At 42.7% G+C, this 21,666-nt stretch overlaps 1 protein-coding gene across 6 annotated transcripts in view; it reads right to left on the bottom strand.

Moving 5' to 3' along the window:
- Positions 1 to 21,666, bottom strand: part of zfhx3 (zinc finger homeobox 3) — a 210,335-nt gene that overhangs the window by 51,040 nt on the left and 137,629 nt on the right. For all 6 annotated transcript variants that reach the window (XM_039794348.1, XM_039794350.1, XM_039794352.1 and 3 more), the window contains one exon: positions 9,627 to 9,858. In XM_039794348.1, the coding sequence (XP_039650282.1) occupies positions 9,627 to 9,858 (232 nt within the window). The remainder of the gene's footprint in view (positions 1 to 9,626; positions 9,859 to 21,666) is intronic.

A 21,666-nucleotide genomic window follows, 5' to 3' on the forward strand; every position in this document is an offset into this window, starting at 1 on the left:
GATTATTTTGCCTGGTTTAACATGACAAAAACACAGCCCATTTTTCCTAATTCTGGCTGCCATACTGGCCCCCGTGCCACCTTAAATCGAGTAAGCCTCTGAGCGCTGGCCTGTCTCTTAGACTGACAACGACTTGTGACATGGATCCAAACACATCCACTGTGTTCTCTATTCTACATCTCACACACAAATGTGTGCCCCATCTCAGCTTTCCCAAGTGCTCGAAATATTCACCATATACATGAGAGGAACTCCATTTTCCAGAGAACCCCCAATCATCAGGCACTGCTACGTTAATCATTTTCAGTTTTTTATAGATTTTTTTTGTGTCTTTTTATGTCCCTATGCAACCAAAAGTTGATCACAGCTCAGAATATGCTTCTGGTAATAGACAGTGAAGAGAAAAATGGGTTAAAAACACCAATGAGCTGATGACAATGTGCCAGAGGACCTTAAAGTAGCAATAAACGGTTAAACTACAGTACAGTACAATCACTATTCATATTATTGTGTTTTTTTTAAATGGTTTTTACTCTATCATTTCAGATCACACACCTGAGTATTTCTGGACAAACATCAATATACTTCTTTCAAAATGTCTATTCAAGTGCACATTTATCATTAAAATATTACAATTTAAAAAGACAAAACCATCTGCCTCCTGAGTGGAAACTGGAAAATGTTTTTATAGCAGCACTTGGTCCAACATAGCCGACTAATGCAAAAAAGGACCGAAATTGCATGTCCTTCCCCCTTGACTGTGCAGTGCAGCTGAATTGACTCGATATGCTCTCCTGTATGCTTACTGAGCAAGGACCATGAAAATTGACCTTTGCTTGCTTTCTAAACAGTGGATTATTCATCTTAATGCTTCAAATTGGTCAGGATGGGTTTTTCTGATGTTTTCAAGTTGTTTGCCTTCTCTCTCTTATTACTGTATACAGTATGCTTGCAAAATTGATTTTTGTGTAAAAATACATTTTACAAAGAATATTAATGGATCCACAAATGAATATGCAAAAATGTGTAAAAAGCATAAATAGCCTTTTCTTATTATGTAATCAAAAAGACACTTGTTTTGCCCTTACATCAAGTATTAAACTCTTTTTCTTGTACTCAGCTGTTTTCACTGTGAGGTCTGTCAACAAGGGATAAACACATGCAAACTTTTATTGCTTTACTATCCATGTTTGTGACAGAGGATGTATGTCTTGCCAAACACAGGCAGCTCCACAGGGAGTACATAATTAAACAATATTGGTAGTACATAAAGCAATCCTAAAAGGGATTGATTATGGGTCCAAACTTCAGATACTGCTAACAAAAATGTTTTTTGGGGTAATTGGTTGAATTCATATTGTTGCACTAAAACTCTTTTTTATTCTCTATGGTCGTGGTGGAAACGTATTTCTTCAGTGTGCATTTACAGTGTAAATGCCTGGCTGCTCATTCATTTTCCCTCACATAAATATCATCCATCACTATGCTCATCCAAGATCCTTTTTTTCTCCAAGTGAACAGTAAGAAGAAAATATCAACAGCCAACTTATAAAACAGCAGCGACAGAGCAGCGTTTCCAGCCAGACAAAGAGAGACTTTGAGAGACAGGCCATCAGTTGGACCAGTTGGGACACCATAAATCTGACTGAGTCAAACAGTAAGAATGTCCAAGATTGTCACAAAACAAATACTATTTTGTCTCAGTGTCACTGGGCCGGCAATCACATCTGGCTAAACAGAGTCGGGCTGTGGGCATATCTTCCCTCCAGACTTCCTTTCTTTAACAAATAGTGCCTTCACAGGATCACTGCTCAGTCAGTAGCCACCACACAACATGAGTACTGAATGTGCTTATCCTGAGATAACCACTGTTTTATTGTGTGTCAGGTTTACGGGATAATTATCTGAAAGTACGTAGACACAGGTCTCAGACCTGAAGGTGCTTTGTAATCAATGGCAGCCTACTGTAGACTACACTAGTGGTATCACACTCAACGTGCTGTGAGAATTTCTGTCTGTCTGCTGATACCCAGCTACATGGGGGCAAGGGAGACAATATTTGTGGAAACTAGACAAATCCAGAATAATTCCCAATGTCCATCTGTGTAAAGTTCCCTCAAATGTCACACACTACCATCACCAACATACAGTAGAGACTCCCTCCCACTCATATTATCCTTTTGTGTTTTTCACCAAACACATCCATTTCTCTTCCTCCACCCTCCTCTCACCCTCCTCAGGTGGTGTGTAGTGTACTGTCAAGCACAGCGTAAATCAATGACTGGTGCTCACGCCCACAGGTAAAGGTTAGAAAGGTTCACTATTGAATTATATCTGCACTTCTCTCATTGCTGCCATCTGCCTGGCTGCTTTTAGTTGATGTGGTTGATGCACTGGAGGGAACTTGCTAATGCACTCAAAACATGGACACGTGTGTTTCATGTGTATCCTGTACGTGTCTGTATGTTTTTTTTTGTCTGTATGGATGTTTACTTCAAATACAACTAACATATGTGCATTTGCACATTAAGCAACATTCACACATGTGTACTTACACCCCTACACTTATGCACACTCTGTTCACTACTCTTGCCCATCTATCAGAGAGAGTGGATAATGAATCACTAAATCTGTGCTTTCAGCTATTCTTTGTTTCATCTGCCTTTATTCTAATGGAGCCTTCGGTGTGTGAGGGCAACATGCTGCTGGATAGGGCATCCTTCACTCTCTGGTTATGTTTTGCTGTCAGTGAGGCCTACTTTCTCTGCTGGACCCAGAGTGAACTCATCCATAGCATAGATCATGCCCTTTGATCCACAAGCTCTCTCTAGAGGGCACAAACAGCCTTATTAAAAATGGCTAAATAAAACTTTCCTAGCCTCGACTCGATAGTTGCCAAACTTTACCCGTTTCTTCTCTGATGCTGCCTATGGTCAAATTGAGCTGCCTAATTCTGACAGCAAGCAGTACTGTTGTTAACCCAGTACCAACACATAGTAACAAATGAAGCAATCTAAGTGTTTAACAATTTATTGGTTCTAGTTCCTAGACTACCTGGCATGCACAAGCACTGCAATCAATATCATAGATTAAAACACGCTGGATGTAAGATGGTAATGTCCGCTTTAGGCGAAAGGTCAAGTGAGAGGCGTGCAAAAAACATATAAAAAAGTAAAATATTACAACTACTACGTTTTACCAGTAAAAACAAGACAGCCAAGAGAACCTGTTTATGCACTGTATTGCAAACACATGCAAGTTATTTCACAAACAAGTACATTGTAGAAAATGTGCTGGGTATGCATTCTTTGACAAAGACAATCAACCAAAGTGGGTTTGATAATGAGGCACAGACACAACTGGCTCTTTGTAACTGTAATCACATTAAAAGAGCCAGTGGAGTCGTGATAGTTACACTTCTGGAGAAGCATTTGTCCAAGTATTTGTTGACAAAACCCTGCATCATATTATCTAATGAGAAAAGTCAGCCACATTTCACGCTAACCTCTAACTGTATTGAACATATTTTGGACATGAAAACCAAACATTAGTGCATTAGTCCTATGGTCTATTAAACACAAATCCATCATTAAAGAGCAGAAACTATGTCATGCTCCTTCGTCTTAAATTGACTTGTTTCTCTTTCATCTCATGTACCTGTATGGCAGGGACATGACTGCTGCTATAACTAAACCCATCACAACCATTATGTCTTTGTCACCCAATCTATTCTCTCCACTGGCTGTGTCTGTCTTTAACCACAGACTTCCCGCCCTCAGCCCTGACTGACAGCCCCTGCGGAGGCTGTGGTCACTCTGTGTGAGTGACATGAGGGGCAGCAGGGCTACTGCATTACCTCCTTCCCCTCCCTCCTGGCTCCTTCTGATCCTGCAATCCAGCACCTCACACCACTGATCGCCACCTCTGCTCCAATATCCAGCAGCAAAGCCTATAGGCCTGAAAATAGAACTCATTAACACGTTTAGTAAGTACAAATGAGATGACTGTCTCCTGATGGACTGTCTATCTTTTGGATCAGCTTTCAAGGAGAGTGTCTGGTAATGACAGGAGAGAGGGAAACCAATATTATAATGTGCTGCCAGTCTCCTCTGAAAATGGGCTTGATGACAGGGAGAGCCTCTCGCACCCACACATGGCCTGATTCTCAAAGTGGACACCTATGTGTGTGCTCATTTATGGGTATGCGAGTTTGCAAAATAACATTTTGCGCATATTTACACCCACATGATATAACTGACAGTGAAATCACACACAGGGCATAAAACATACAGTGCACACACAAGGTGAACTCAGCATGAATAAGCATCTCAAAATACTGCATTAAAAATAGTTGATGTCATGATTGTGAAAGGCTATTGCTTTTGTTGTTTTAGCATTTCATCACTTTTCCTATTTTCTCTTAATTTCTGCATATAAACACTCATCTTTGACATTTATGCCGCCCTTCTTCTCCTCGAAGCTGGAGCTATTGGACAGGCTGGCACAACCAGGAGCCAGACTTTACCCGCTTTCCAGCCTGGGGGCAAAGCCAGCCAGTATTTACAGAATGAGGGTTCATACAGGAGGGGAGGAAAAAATCTGGACAGAAGACATTTTTATTCACAGCCCATCCCAGAATAGCTTGGTGGCTTTCTGGTCAATTTGCTATTACAGGATGAGCCAGCAGAGGAATTTATACCAAGCTTGTCCATAAAGCAGGGGGCACACAGAGAAAAAAAAGGCTTGCTTGTTTTAGTTAGAGCGGAGAGTGGACCCCAGGAAGAGTAGCTGATGTTCTGCATCGGCTAATGGGGATCCTAATAAAATCAGAAATCAGAGTCATATGAACGTTGATACACAACTGGAAAATCTATAAAGCCATCATTTTGGCTTTTTAATAAACGTCTAGTCTTTTGTAATATTTTCAAAATGAAAAGCAATGTATTTATGAATTTCCTGGCACGTTCTATGGACAGCAAACAATTTCCTATGCTGCCTCGATGCCCTCTGGACAGGGATTAGAAGGCAGGCGACTGACGGAGGCCTGACTGAGCTGCTGGCCCTCTGGGGCTGTACTCATCCAGGCCTGCACAGTCCTCATCCTCATATCCACTCTGTATCACCAGGGCAATAACAGCCTTTATTAAAAGCGCATTGCAGCAGTGTCTGTCTATACAACTTACTTTCAGATTGGCCATAATGTGGCATGTAGAAAGGGTCTGGTGGTTAGGGGCTACAATATCCTGTTTCTGGAAAGGTTTACTTTGCATTTTAACAAGCATGAATAAAGGAGGACATTCCAGAAATGGCTACCGTCTGTTTAGATTTTTGCCCTTGGGGAGCAAAGGCTCAGACTATGGCCCTTGCATGCCATCAGAGCGTGGCCTGGCTCACCTCTGATTTTACCTGGCTTTAGCAGCTTTAGCTTAGCCACTCAACGTGCAGATAGCAGGTTATAATAACAGGGTATAATAACAGGGGAGAGTAAAGCCCTGTTAATATGTTGCAAGACAGTGGTTAAAAGCAGAGGATAAGACAAAAGGATGAAGGCATGGTTGAATATAATGCATATTAGATGTTTGTAACAGTAATTTTGACAGACTTCATGTCGACACATCCTGTCTGCTAGGTGTTGTACAAATCCTAAAATATGAGTGACTCGTTGCTTTATTAGTGCATTTTCCATGTCACAGCCCATTTTCCAGCTTTTTCAGAGCGTCTCAAGAATTATGCATGAGGCAGGGAGGGAGAGGGAGGCATGTGGGGAGGAAAGAAAAATGCCTCTGTTGTCAGGACAGGCCTTACTATTAGGTGTGTGACCCTGAAAGCGCACCCCTTTTAGCGAAACAAGCAATGGATCTCATTTTGGATACACCTATTATGCAGTAATTTGTATGCATCCTTTCGTCTCATTTCCATTTAATAATGCACACAGCTCCCCTGCCCAGTTTCTCAAACTGGTCATTAAAAGTACCGCTGATCTAAACTACAGGCTTAAGTTCCACTTACAAGCTCTCACCATGGGGTGGATGAAACAACTGCAAAGTCAAAGTAAGATGACCCCTCCCGGGCCCGTCTTCGCCCTTGAATACTCAGGCCTGTGTGTCTACACCAATGGGAGACAATGACTGGTGGCTGCCCAGGCGGCTCCAGCCCCAGCCTTCTCCTTCCCAGCCTCCTAGACTCACAGACAGGGATTTCCTCCTGCGATGAGAGCCAAGCCGTCACAGCCCAGCGATCAAGGGCCTGCCATCTGTGACTGAGGCAGATTTACAGCAGGAGCTAATCCACACTGTCAACCACGTTTGTTCTCCATTTCTGCCTCCTCCATACACATAAAAGCACACAAGTAAACCACCACTGAAAAATACTAACATTTTACCCTTATAAAATGTTCTCGCCTGCATATCTCTCTCTCTCTCTCTCTCTCACACACACACACAGACACACTAAACAAAGCAAAACATTTTTTTTGCAGAAGGGCATCCACCATTCAGTGCATCACTTTGCCCTTTTTAAAGACATGATCTCATTCTGTTGTATGCTCAAAAAATAACTTTTGTCGATTAAATGTTAAGAAATGAGAAACCTCAATATGTCATTGAGTTATATGCCCTGGTGAACATCATTCATACGAAATAGGGTCATCATACGCTCAAGTGTCACACCAGCTCCCACACGCAAGCTCCCCAAACTTGATTCCCCCACTTATTTTGCATCCGTTGCTCACAATTTTCTCTTATTCTCCATAGATCAGTCTCTCTCATACCAATACATCCTGATGCTTTACTTTGTCAGCAGTCACATTTAACCCCTATACTATGCCTTCTCTGTCACGTACATATCTCTTTTTTTGTGTCTACCTGCCACCTAGTAATGAGCTGCTATCCTTTAAACTAGAGGGCTAGCACTGGTGCAGACAGTGCATTGGTTCAAGTCAGAGCTGAGCTTCATTCAGTGATCTCTGCACACAGGGCTGCGGTCCCTCTGTGACCCCCTTTGTTTCCCCACAGATAAGGGGTTAAGGAAGACAAATGGAGGTGTGGCCACAGAGCAACATGCCTAAGCAGCACATTTTCAGTTTGAGCAAGAATTAAAACAATGCAAGCCTTTTATCCCTGTGTTAGTCTAATTGGAAAGAAACCTAATTTTTTGCTGCCCTTGCTCTCCTCGGACACTCAGCCCAGAGGAGATATGTGGAACCAAATCCCTACAGTCTGCTGCATCCTCATAAGAGGCATTAAAATGCAACGTTGTAAAGTGTAAAACGAACCAGATCATGCATGACCTGGCCTAATTTCATTCCATTGCTGTCATAGAGAGGTATCAGTTGGCTTACATACATTATTGTCTAAAATGGAGGGATTCTGGAAATCTTTTTAAAGAATTATCCCATGCTACCATTTCATACCACGTCTGTGTGTAATGTCACGTGATGATAGTTGTGAGAATTTCAGTGGGAAAAAAGGCTTCCTATGTTTTGCGAAAAAATCCAAGGCAGGCTACAAGCCCAGCACCTAAAGCCAGCAGAGAGCCACTCGCAGGATCACAGAACAGCAGCAGGCAAGGGAATTACTGTCTAGGTGACCCAGGAATTCAGGGGCAACTTTGTTTTAACAAGCCAGGGAACGTTCCACCACTTTAGCAACTATGCCTCAACCACAAACAAGAGCCCTGTGCCACAGAAGAGCTAGCGAAGAGGAAATTAAATATTACACTGGGAGGGAATGGTTCAGCTCTATAGTGGAGGGGTGGGGCTCTGAGGTGGACCGGCGCAGCTGAGGCTTTTGGAACAAGGCATCTGGGGTGTGAAATGGTAGAAGTGAGAGGTGTGGATTCAGCTATTTAAGAGCTAATGATTACAGACGAAGAGGTTTGATCATTATTGAAGTAATTTGATCAAGATGCTTTTTCTTTTCCAAAAAGAAACAAACGGGGGTAGTGATTGAAAACAATGAATTAGATCTAAATAATAATGGGTCATAATAATTAATCTTGTGTTAATATATGTGTATCTGTCTGCAGCTTGTTTTAAAAGAGCAGAAAGGAGGCTCATAGTTGGTAAAACAAAACAAAAAATCCTTTTACATTTTGTTAGATACCAGTGGTCTGCTCAAGTTAGTGAGGGTTATTGTAATTTGATGAAACTCTGCATGGGAGTAAACGCTGTCTCCTTGTGTGTGTGTGTGTGTGTGTGTGTGTGTGTGTGTGTGTGTGTGTGTGTGTGTGTGTGTGTGTGTGTGTGTGTGTGTGTGTGTGTGTGTGTGAGAGAGAGTGTGTGTGCATGTAATGAAACTAGCCACACATAGCCCCACTGCAGGGGCCCATTACCTAACCTAAAGCTCAGATCCCTCACCCTGGCACAAACATGGGCATCTAGCACATCAAAAGTTAAAATAGAAAAAAAGGGACTGATAAACGCAACATCTGCTGAAAATAAAATTAAAAACAGCACAACAACTCCTCCTGTCTGAACACAAAAAAGTAAATTCCCAACCCCCAACCCTTTTAAACTAAATGGCCCTTCCTATTGCCTTTGCATGTTCGCCTGTCCACTGTACTGTAGTCATTAACATATTTGGAGTGCAGCGAGCAGAAAGCTTAATTGTCCCTAATTGCTCAGCTAAATATGTTCTCTAATGATTTGCTTCAGATCTGTGACTGCCTTTTGCGCAATTTCCCGGCCGCTGGCTTCATTATCCCTGCCTCCTTGGAACAAAGCATCTTCACAGGCTGCCCCTTCCCTGCCCCTGCCCCTGCATAACACAGACAGCAAGTATGTGTGCGAGGGAAGTAATGGTTCCCTCTTGGAGGGACACACAATAGAGCCCCTTTGTCAGGGCACAGGAGTTAAAGTGATTGGAAAACCAAATCTCTGCTAAGAAAGGGTGTTAATTGACCACAGCTCACTCTTCCTAATCAGTTGATAATAAATGAGCAGCCAAGGCACTTTGTTTCAGCCATGCTACTGTTGTTGTAGCTGTGTCTGTTTTGTGGTGTTCTTGTTGTCGTTGCAGCTTCTGCTGTTGTCCGGCTCCTCCTTCTCTGGCCTTAATGCCCTGTCTCAATATGTCTTGGATGGCTCGAAAAGAACAGCTACCATTAACAGAGACCTCTGCTTTTACTGCTGAAGGCAGGAATAGCTTGTGTAAATGACATGGACCTAAAATTATATCAAAATTAAATATACATTTGAAAAATAAAGTTGTTCGAATCAAATTGAGATACACAACTCCCAGGAATGTTGTATTAAATTGTCTCTCACAATGGGGACCCCTTTCTTCAATTTAGCTACAACTTCACTTGGCTCTATCGAAGTAAAAGTCATACTTAGTGGTGTAATGTACTGTTCTTCCTATCTGAAATAGTAATGCACATTTGTGTTTCATATTTCTGTATTTAAAATACTTTTGTATCACACGCAAAAACAAAAAACGAATTGAGTGACAAATTGTGTACGCACATTTTGACAGCTCAGGCATATAAAATGCCTCAGTGGAGTGGATGAATGTATGTTTATGTGTACAAGAGACAGTGGAGCATAGCTAGAGAGATCAAGAGAGTAAAACAAAGGCAGACGCACATAAAGAGATACTAAGAAAAGGGCCACAGGGGCAGGTTCTGACCTGTATCTGAAGAAGAGCATTTGCGAATGGTGAAGATGGAGTTGAGGTCCTCCTCCTCCTCCGGCAGGCCCTTCTGCAAGCGTTGAAGCTTCCTGAGGCTCTCACTGCGCTGGTGCTTCATGGAGCGCACATGCTGGATCAGGTTGAGCTTGGCCTTGGTCGAGTAGTTACACAACACACAATGGTAGTAGCAGGCATCACCCTCCACTGCGTTTTCATGCTGCTGCAGGTGCTGTGGGGGAGAATGGAGAGAGACAGAGAGAGAGAGAGAAAGAAAGGAACACAGAGGAAGAGAGAGTGGGAAAGAGAGAGAACGAGGTTATTGTAGATGGCAGATAGCTGGCTAGGCACCACCAACTCACTTTCACTCAAACAGTTGGCAAATGAACAAATCAATTCCCAATCACAGCCCTGTTGTTTAACATCCAGACCTCTTCCACTTCAGGACAACTGTTTGGACTGCGCACTTTGTCTGCGTGAGTGTCTGTTTCAGTGTGCTAACAGGACAGGAGAGGCCTGTGAGGCACGCAAATCTCAGGGGCCCAACAGTGGGCAGGAATCACATCAGCCACCCTTCAGAAGCCGTGGGTCTACAGCCTCACAGACGGAAGGGAGCATTGATCCCCTTCACTCAACAGAAGCCTCCCGTCTCTGAAAAGGAAACTCCAAACATCTGCTTGTTTCACGCATGGGATACTAAATATTGATCATGGTGAGTTAAATCCTCGCTCCCTCATAGAGAAAGAAAGGCAAAGTCAGCCGGTGGTGAGGCGGGAGGGGGATTTAGTACACTCTGAGAGAAATTGGAACATTCCACAACAGGAGGACAACCTTCAAAGAACAGGAACATCAGCACTAGTATTGACCTGTCAACCCCAGCACTTCCGCCAAGATGCAGCAGCAGACCTAGTCCCGATTTCAGCCCACCCTCCGCAGTGTCACAACATGCCTAACGCCCCGTAGTGACACCATACCACCACAACCTCTTGTCACACCACAGAGCTCCAGTCTAATTATCTCCTGCATGGCTCAATCAATGATGCAAGACCAACACAATATGGCTGGGCCTGGTGTGAGCATCACAGTTATTGACCACTATCCTAAAGCATCACACTGATTGTTTCTGCATGTTTACAATGAAAGCCCCAGACTCGGTATGGCCACTTGTGTCATGCCTGTCGTGCTGCTCCCAATATCAAATACTGGAGTCTCGCTGTGGATGTCTGTGGCTGCAATCAATGTCAATCACCAAAAGTTTTCCTCTTTTTAACTGTAATCTTCTTGACACCCATGTCTCCTGTAAGGCATGCTGAGAGAACAAAAAATATATATTGTATATTGTAATATGTTGTCAAACCAAAATATTTTGGATGAACATGGATGCTTTAAAAGCTTTTGATACATACATGTAAATTAAACACTATTGGATATGTTTAATAGTAAATTAATTAATAACATCTGCCATTTCTAACCACATACAATGCACTGATGAATATTAACCTGCAGTAAGAAGAAGCTAATTTTAATTTAACTTAAATAAAAAAAAAATGCTAAAAGATTGTGATTAAAGTTGGGTCTACTCAGTAATTTTTATCAGATTTTATTACTAATTCTTCATTTAGTATAAGCCCTGGCCTTATTTACCTTACACATTAGGCTTATATTTAGACAGTTTTAGAAAACTGAACCATTCATCAAGAAATAACTGAACTATCCTCTCCTGCACTGAATGGCCTGTTCGGCTGGCTGGAAAAATGTAAAAGCAATGAAAACATTAGACATTTAACCACATTACATCTAAATCAGGTGTTGACAGTTTGGTGAAAAAAAAGTCATAACAATATTATGTTTCCCTAAAATGCTCTTGTCCCTTTCTCCTAATGTTTAATTTTCTGGCAATATTGTAATATTGCTATGGGGTTTTCTGAGCTATTGTGTTTCATTCTCTTTGGTTTCATATTTCTCACTTCTAAACCTAAAATGTGCATTAAGACACCGCTTCCAGGAAAAGGAATAGGAGTTTTTTTTTCTCTCTCCTTTTTGTGAGCCCCACAGCACGGTGTAATAGAGTTATTAGGTGATTGTAAAAGGCTCTGTGTCTCTGTGTGCTCTCCCTTCTCGCCTCATTTTAAGCCATCCATGATGTCATGAATAGGTGTTGCTGGATATTGTGGGGGCTCTCCTTCTTCTCGTCATTTTCCTCCATGCACAAATATTGCATCTACTAAGGTATAGAGAAACCTGAGAGACAGATTCAGTTATAGATAACACAAAATCCATCATGCAAACTGCTTTTACTCATAGCAGATGTCTTGAATAAAAAAAAAAAAAAAAAAAATCCTTTCCGCAAATGACTCAAGGCTCCAAAAATCTACAAGAAGACAAGTTAAAAAAAAAAAAATGACAGCACCTGACCAAAACTTCAAAGCTAGTCTCAGGAGGAAAAAAAAAAAATCCTGGGAGTTTTATAGTTTCCCATAAAAAGCACAGGGTTTATATAGGAGTGAACCTGAGACCGCCTGCCCCTGAATCGGCCATAATTCACTATAAACCTGACTGGCCAGGAAGATGGCCTGAACAGAGCCAAAATGTGCCTGCCCCAGTGCTTGTAGCTCAGTCTACAATGTCAAACGGTTACACCTGTAAAACAACACTTTCACCATCTCTGCACCGCCATGACCCAACGCAGTCTGGGGCATTTTAGAGTCAGTGAACGAGAAGAAGAGATCAAACCAATGAGTGATCAGTAAGGTGGCCCCTGCTCATTCAGTATTCCACGAAGGACTGAGGCAAAACTATACCATAGTGCCTCGGAGAACAGAATAACGTGGCCCATGAGTGCAAAACCCCTCTGATCTTCACACGCACTAGCTCTATCTAACATGACTTCTCACTGGATTCCGTAGGAATTATCCATAGGATTATAGTGCACAAACACAGTATGGACACAGTAAACTAGCAGTACATCACCCTCTCTGGTTACACACACACACACACACACACACACACACACACACACACACACACACACACACACACACACACACACACACACACACACACACACACACAACACATAATAATGCATGAGACAGGGCCTATGTCTGTTTCCTATGATCCTGCAATGAAGCCCCTAGTTGATAAATCACCTCCAACTGGAGTGCAGGAATTTGGCGGCTTAATGAAAAAGTCATGTTGAGCTGAGAGGAATTGGTCGGCCCAACTCTGGGGTTTCTAAGCGCCCTATCGAGGCCCCAACAGGAGGGGAGCTGTGGAGTATAATGGGGGGAAGCTGGCTGGGTCAGTGGCATGGATTCAATACCACTGAACTGTCTGGGAATTTACGGCAGTCATATAGGAGATTCAGCTGAGCAAGTACAAATGTGTGACCGCCGAGAATGCGGCGATGTACTCAACAGCTATTGGGCATGGGAGACATGCTGTGTGCATGTGAATGTACTCTATGAGTGGTCTGATTTAACAGATAAGATCACAAAGACACATTGATTGTAGGTACAAATGAAGTCCTAGTGATATAGCAATATTTTAAAAGAAAGATGCATGTCCTTTGCAGTCCGCTACAGTACAAACTGAGGCTGGCTAGATTAGCCTGAATTATACTGAACTACCTTTGTTGTTTTATACATTTTAAAAGAGAGGTTCTAAATTGCGTTTAAAAGCGACAGATCACCTTCAATCTGTTTTTCCCCTTAAAAGCCCAGCAATAAGCTTCATTTTTTACGGTGGTGATTTTTATAGTTTAAAAATGCAATCATGGTTTTTCAAGCCTCTCTCTTCCATGGAGCACCTTATCTCTTTCTGTGGAGGCTGAAGCAGTGCTCTGTGCTTTTTCAGGTAAAGAGGGACAGGGGCGGTGTGGGCACCACCCCATCCTCTCTCGCACAACTCTACAGTGCACCTTGCCCTCTGAGTGGGCAATACACGCCTGTATCAGTTTCACCACCCACCCAGAGCACTGCATACATCTGCATTTCCATCCACTTAAATGCAAAGTAAAAGTGCACCTTTAACACAAAACAGTGTGGTTGCTGAGAGAGTCCAACTAACACAAGATAGAGGTGGGTATTACTGGAAGGGTGGAAGGGAGACAGAGAGCCGGTAATTCCAAAGAATGGCTCCCAATGGAGCTGTATAATACAGTATGTACACGCAACAAACACGTACAATAATATAGACAAAAGGACATCAGAAATATACACACACACAAACATGCACACATGCACATACAGACTCACACACACAGCCACATACCATTACGATCATACTCTAATTTCCACCATTAAATTTGGCAGTGCTGTTAATACAAAATTAATGCATTAAAACAGATGACTATCTGTGAGCTAAATAGCTATCAATTCTAAGAGAGCTGCCAAATCCTCTCTATGAGAGAGCCAGTGAGAGTATCTGCCTGGATATTGCTTTGTAACCGCCCCACACACACACACACACACACACACACACACACACTCACACACACACACCCCCCCACCCCCACCTATTCTCGGCACTAAAAGCTGGTGTCTAAGTACGCGTGTGTGTGTGTGTGTGTGTGTGTGTGTGTGCTATGGGAGGCTTACATGGGTTAGAAAACTGCAATTCACACCTGACGCCATGCAATGCACTGGAATAGAGCAGACCTGTCTCCTTATATGAATGAGACAATTTAATCCTCTAAAATCACAGAGGCAGAAGTCAGGCTTTCCCTATCACCTGGGAAGAGAATGTACAAACTAGTTCTTGGCTTAAGACGTGTTAGAATACTGTAAGTCAAGCAGCACAGTGGTTATTTAAACATAGTGATGTCATGGAAGCAATCATAACCAGTGAGGTAACTGTATTTCACTCTGAAGGGAGACAATGTAATGTGCCTGCTAGGTTGAAATACACACCGTGACCAAAGGGGAGAAGAAAACACCCTTGTTTGGCTTAATCACTGTGTGACAACTGTGGCCATACACATGTGCTGTGGAGTATACTGTATGTATTTTTCTTACTATCCTGTTGCGTCCAAAAGAGACCATCTGAAAAGTTGTTGCCGAATTATTGCCTAATAACTTAAGGTTATAAATCCTGAGTAAGTTAAATGATTTTTTAATAATAATACATTTATATATATATATATATATATATATATATACATACATTTTATGATGAGGATTAAGTCTAGGGTCTAGAGAATAAAAATATTTTAGTTAATGACAGCAGCAATGTATTCGTACATGTGCAGAGGTTTGTTGGGGACTTGATTCTCATAAATCTGCACGCTGGGATTCCCCTGAAACGTAAGCAGGTTATTTAGGAAAGCGAAGCGGAGTGACTAGAGTCAGCGAGTGCTCGTAGTTTGGCCTGTGTTTCCCTGTCTGCCAGCAGCACGAACAACAGCTCCAACCACAGAGGCCCCACTGGGTGCCAAATGTGGTGGCTGCTTTGAATTAGCCACTGCAAGCTGCAACATGCCTACAAGTTAGGTTGTGGATTAGGGGACTGTGTATTCCAGACTCAAACTGCCTACCTATTGCTTCCTGAACCGCATCCCCACCCTTGTCCTTTCTTCTCCTTTACTCTTTCTTCCTAAACCCTGCCACCCCTCCACCGCATCCTGTCCCTATTTCTCAAACCCCATAATGTGCTAAGTTGCTTCCTTGACTGCCTTGCTGTGGAAATGATCCATCACAACCGGTGAATAAAATACAGGCTGCATATTTGTCTCTGGAAGGGAAGAGAGAAACAAAATGGACCTCTGTGTCATAAGGGAGGATAGCGAGGTAAAGATGGATCGCTGTAGGTGTCCTTGGAGAGGATGACTTAACATAGGTCCATGAAACAAAGTAGCTGGGGAAGGGTCATAGAGACACTTAAAGACAATACAGCTACTGGTGCGCCACACCCACCACTCTTACTTACTTTAACATTAAATAAAGCAATAATTATTGAATTCCGTTTGAATGAGTAAGATGCTAGAAAGTAAACAATGGGAACATAATTGCAGAGGGTAGGCAATCAATGCAGGCAGTCATTTGGGCCATGTTGATTGTGTAGGCTGCTCTATGTGCTTAGTGTGTGTGTGTAAGTGTGTGCACATTTGTGTAGCCGTTGCAAATCTAAGGCGAGCTATGGGGAGTATGTGCTGTGACAAGGAGCTGAGTAATACACTCTCCCATACGCGTGAACAAAACAAGAGTTGGGTAATCCCTCCTTCAATAATGACCCAGGGCTCTAAACAATAGCTCTCAATCAGCTGATCAATGTGTCCACATAATTCATGTGCGAGTCACTGTCTTTGAAAAGGCAAGAGGAGGAGGATAAGCAAGCGGGCGGTAGAGAGATCAATGCCCTGTGTGGTGATAACGAGCCTGGGCCTATGCCCACAGGAGCCCCACACTAGCGTCCAGGGTCTCTCTCATTAAGAACATTTGGATAAGCATGGCTATACATACATAATGTGCACTTCTAATCGTAGCCAGATAAACACATTTCCCCCCTTCTTAATGAGCTAGGTCCTGCTTTTGTGACACAGTGATGACTCCAAAACAGGCAGGAAATGATGTCAATCCCCAAAAAAAAAAAAAAAAAAAAAAAAAAAAAAAAAAAAAAAAAAAAGAGTAAAGCAAATTAACAGCAAGCTGTTGGCCTCCTCTTTCAGTAGCTAATTAACAGCTTAACCTCCTGGTGCTTTTATGAAAGCCATGCTGGGAGGAGCTTGCCAAAATTGCAGTACAATAAGTTTGCCTGCAGGAGGCGAGAACAGGGTGGAGCCATGGGGTACCCAAACAACTGTTACAGACACTTGATGACATGTGTACTGGCAAGGTACCATCTGGAAGCTGAATGGAGCAAATCAGGACCTGCCCTGGCCCTTCTCTCCATTACTAAGTGTACTGTCTCATCATCACAACCCTCCATTTTGGACAGCAGTGACAATAATCACTTGCACAGGGCTGAGGAAGAACTTTATTTATTTTTCATTGAAGCAAAACAGGAGGCACACAGCTAGCTGAGAGGTTCAGATTGTGTGTTTGAATAATATTTAAATCGCATCAGTGTTTTACTAACACTCTTATCACGATAATAACTTGTGGCATTAGGGAGGAAAAAAACAGGTTTTATGTTGCTAGAAGTCTTTTAGCTAACAGGAATATCTCTAAAACTGTAAAGGCCACAATTAGATTGTCGTAAGAGACTAAGAAAACAAGCAAGTGTGTGGAGAAAACACATGCTTTCAGCACCCGCAGCACCAACCTAACTTCTCATTACTCCACCCCAGTATCTGAGTATTCTTCACAAGTAGACAAAGATGACTGCATCCAGAGGCCACTAATGTTACGCTAAAAACCCCTCCCTGTCTTCTGGCTAAGAAAATGGTCAAGTCTTGTACTCCTGCACTTTGCACTACTGATTGCTGATTGAGTACAACTTTTTCAGATGCTTCCTGAGAGGGGTTAGTGTTTGCTATGCAAACCACAGAAATACAAGTTAAGATAATAATCAAAGAGAATCATCTTGTACATCTATGACAGAAAAATCTCAGGAATGTATGAAAGTGTATGTGCATCCTAGATAGGAACAAATTACTGACTATCTAGAGCTGGACTTGGCTGTACTGTAGGTCACTGATGTGTTAGCAGGCTAAAGGCAGAGGCAGCCCTGCACTCACACAGCTGACAAGCGTCTCCAACACCTCACTGCCTCTCATTTGTGACTCGCCAGCCTGACATTGGCAGCATAGCCTTGTGGAGCCACCTCAAATGTGGGCAGCAAAAAGCTTGCTAGATGGAGCCAAAGGATGAAAAAAAAAACAGTTTGGAGAGGGCAGAGGTGAAAAGAGCCCTTAGAATGAGGGAGACGGCGTGTCGGGGGATAGGAGGGTGTTGGATTAAGATACAGGCAAACACCACTTGTAATGATTAATGCAGTCAGTGAGAATTAAATTCAGAGCAGGAACATTACCCAAACACAATTAGTGCTCGAGAACAAACATCACACTCTGCTGGGAATGCAGATTGATTGCCATATTATTGTGAGGGAAAAGCCATCAGAAGTCAAAAGGATTCCGGAAGTAAAACTTTACATGCCTGACATGACATCTAGAGAGTCAATGCTACGATTACATGTTCCCCTTCCCACTTTGTGGGCTACTGTTACCCAGAAAAAGCTCTTAAATGTGCCCACAGCAGTAGAGGTCAACAAAAGCCATGCTTACTGAACTGCAGGTCTGCCCACGCTCTTGCTTCTAAGCCTATTGTCATTAGCTGATCTCCTGTTTTACCTTTTCGCTGATGTAACAGCAGAGAGTAGACACAGAATACAGTCTCCTCAGGCTTGTATTATCTAGCTTTCACCCCTGGCGTTCTCAGTTTGGTAGTGTAAATATTTTATTACCACATAATTGGTTGCTGCTTCAGGCTACGCAATAAGGCTGTCATATCTGTAACGCTGTATGTTTTCTGACGATCCTGTATCCCTTTTCTATGTAAAATTCATAGAAATGTGTTTTGGGGAGAGGGTGTATGAGATCTCGTAAGGGGAAATGTTTTGTTGTTCATGCACTGCCCTCGCACAAGCTTCCTAGAGACACCAGCTAATTTAGTACAGTGATGATGTGCTTAGCCAGTGTCAATATTTAACCCAGTCTTACACTGCTATCTTTATTAGAAGCATTGTGCCAACAAAAGGAGCAACATGGTCTTTGAGAGGTCCTCTTCTTAAAATGAAAATTAATGAGTGGGGTTGAGTGGAGGTGAACACACGGAGTGGGTCTATATGTGGGCTTATTTGCATGGAACATGAAGTACCTTGTTGGAGTGAAAATGCTGTTGAGGGTTCTTCAAAGAATTCATACACCAAACACCCACGAGTTTCACCTGTCAACTCTTCCATACTGGGCAACTAAAAGCTACTTTAATGAGTGAAACCCTGACATTACACTTTTGGTGTTATAAACTAGAGATAAAAAGCTAAACATTTGTAAGTGTAATGAAAAATAGCATTGCTTCCATAATTTGGATTATTTATAGTGTCAGGGTCTTTCTACAGAGAAAAAAAATCACTACGCACATTTTTTGTTCTTCATAAGACCCATCATAGCCTCTGACCTATGCCCACAGGGAGGTAGTGCACTTTTGAAAAATGGTACTGTGTGCAGTGCCCCCCCTCCTTCCCAAGAGCAGGACCAACTCTATAACTAATACACATGTGCCTCGCTAACACATATTTCTTTATAGGGTCATTCTGTTGGGCCAGCTCATTAGCCAAAGGAAAACACATAACTCCACTTTAAAAAAAAAGAAAAGAAACAAAAGTGCTCATTGATCAGGGTGATCAATTGAGGATCAATAACCTAAACCCTCATCATTCCCAGTGCAGCATAATTGCAGCTGAGATATAGTTGTCATAACTAAAAATCAAACACAGACCAGACTAATTGGAAGAGACCTATTGCTTTGCTCATGCTGGCAAAAAGCTTTACAAAGCCCCAGAAAGACTTGTGATGGCCGGTCTTTGGAGCTTCCAAAAATAACTGCTCATGCCATTAGCAAGTGTCATCATGGAGGTCATTGTGCAGGCTGCCCATTTGGGAACATTTAATACAGGGCATAGCAAGCTCCCACACAAGAGTGCCTTATATCCATTCTCATGTAACTTGTGCAAGTAAGTTAGAAGATCACATTAAGCCCCACTTTTATTGGGCAACTTGTGATTTTAATCTAATGTTTTGGGGGAATGTCCTTATTAGACAATTTGTTGCTGACCTCTGTGTTAAGCAGTCGTCAGAAAAAAAGATGTCATTTTCCACTCCAGTAGTTCAGCACAGTAAAGAGGCTTAGAGAGCTGGCATCGCAAAGAGGCGTGCCTGATTAATATAGATATTCCACAGGCTGGCATCACAGCCAAGCTGCCTTTACTGGCTACACCATATACACTGCTCAATCGTGCAAAAAATCTCAAACTATACTTCAAAGCCTACCACTTTTCCCCTTCCTGTTTATTGATTAGATAGAGCTCTTGTTCAGTAATTGTGCAGTAAATCAAGCATGGTGAGCACTAATCTCAAACCCGGGAGGAAAGTGTTAAAGGTAAAACCTGCTGAAAAGTGCATAATTACGGTGAGAGGATATACTCCTCCCTCTCACATTTCTCACTCACTGCCTGCCTGCACAACCAGAGGCAGCAGGGAGAGAGGTTGGCAGAAGAGCAACGGGAAGTGTATACAGTTTCAAACCACCTCTCACTCCCTCCCTTACTCTTTCAATCTTTCTCCCTCTCCATGCATTCCCGACCAAAGCGCCGGGGGCGCCATGCTTGTAAAGAAACCACAGCCTTTTGAGTGCCTCTTGTATTTACAAACGGAGGCATGTTGGAATCAAAGGCATTACCACATGACATAACACATTAAACAGCTGGCAGATTGAGAATTTATAGACTGGATAGACAGTGCGTGAGGTAAACAAGGAATTGTGCCATTGTTTGACCAGTTTAGCTAGTTATACTTGGTATGAGAGCCAAACTTACCTAAACCAGAGTCAAGTATAGGAGTCAAATGCAGCAGCTCCCCTGTTTCCCTTGCTTTGCTTTCCCTCCTAACACACAGCTCAGGCTATACTCCAGGTGGAGACAGCTATCACTTTCCCATCAACTTCCTGTTCCTCTCGTCTCTCCGCCCCCCTTTTCTCTCTGCTCTCTCACTCCCAGCTGCACAACTCGGTTTCTGTGCCATGTTTGAAGAAATACAAAGCTGTATCTTTTCCCCCTATCTTCTGAAGTACTAAAATCTGCAGTTAAGAGAATTTCTTTTCTCTCCTAATCCCCCCATCTCTTATCCTCCTCCCCCAACACTTTCCCCATGTTGCTGTTCTGCCTAATCTCACCTCAGTTTTTATTTCACCCTCATCAGCAGGGACCTAAAAATAAATGATAAATGGAATATGATATTTTAAAGTCTTATCTCTTATCTGTTCTTACAGGGGAATAATAGGGTAGTTAATCCTGCAGATCCTACTCAAATTGATTAATCAGCACATGCGGACAATCAAATAAATGATTAATATTCCCCAGTCCTGTGGTCGGACAGTTACCCCTGAAACCATCAGTAATAATTCAGTAACCCTTCGCAGACCACAGGCTGCAGCTAGTCAGCCTCACTCAGCATCAGCCCTCTGATGTTCAGCAGGACTTTGAACTCCCTGCATAGAAACTGAGACACACCAGGGGTAAAACAATCTGCAGTCTACTCTCTCTCAAACCCTCCGACAATGCCTGCCTACCTGATTAAACTCACACGGCATATACAATATATACAACATAATGTATGAAGGACTGTAACTTACAAGACAAGGGGTGCTTCATCTAACTGCTTCAAGACTGCAGCATACCCTCATACTACTGGGGGTAGGCTTTAGAAACAGATCTGGATTATATTTCCCAATGACTGTACATAAATGCTATACATACAGAAAAATATTCTCAAATCAATGTTTCATATAAGACAGAGGCCAACTATACAAATTTACCATACAGTTGTACAAGAACCTGAACTCATGTGTTATGTAAGCGTTAGGTGTAAAAAATAATGCCCCTGCATTCCCACAGCTAGAGAACCAGATGTCTTCAGGCACTCACACACAGACAGAGAGACAGGCTGTTTAGCAGCAACTCTCTCAGGCCTCACCACACTGAGCACACCCCGTCCTGCTGGTGGACAAAGGGTGGAATCTCCATTGAAATAGGCCTTCTTTTCTCTCCCATTAACCGTGCTTTTCTCCCTCCCACAGAGGTCAGCGAACAGCCATCTTCATGGCGCTCCTTTGCATCTGCCAGCTATAACTGTTCTTAATCAGGGAGAGGGCCAGAGGCAGAGGAGAGCACCTCTTGCTCCCCCACATTTGCACCCAGGCCGGGAATGAAGGTTAAGGGTGGGGGCTGGGATGGATGGGAGATATATGTGTCCATATGTATACGTGTTTGGGTGGGGGCGAGGTAAACACTGCTTGTAGGTGTGGAATGTCTGCTCTGCTCTGGCAGT

This window comes from Perca fluviatilis, chromosome 3, assembly GCF_010015445.1.
Source record: "Perca fluviatilis chromosome 3, GENO_Pfluv_1.0, whole genome shotgun sequence".
NCBI lineage: Eukaryota > Metazoa > Chordata > Actinopteri > Perciformes > Percidae > Perca > Perca fluviatilis.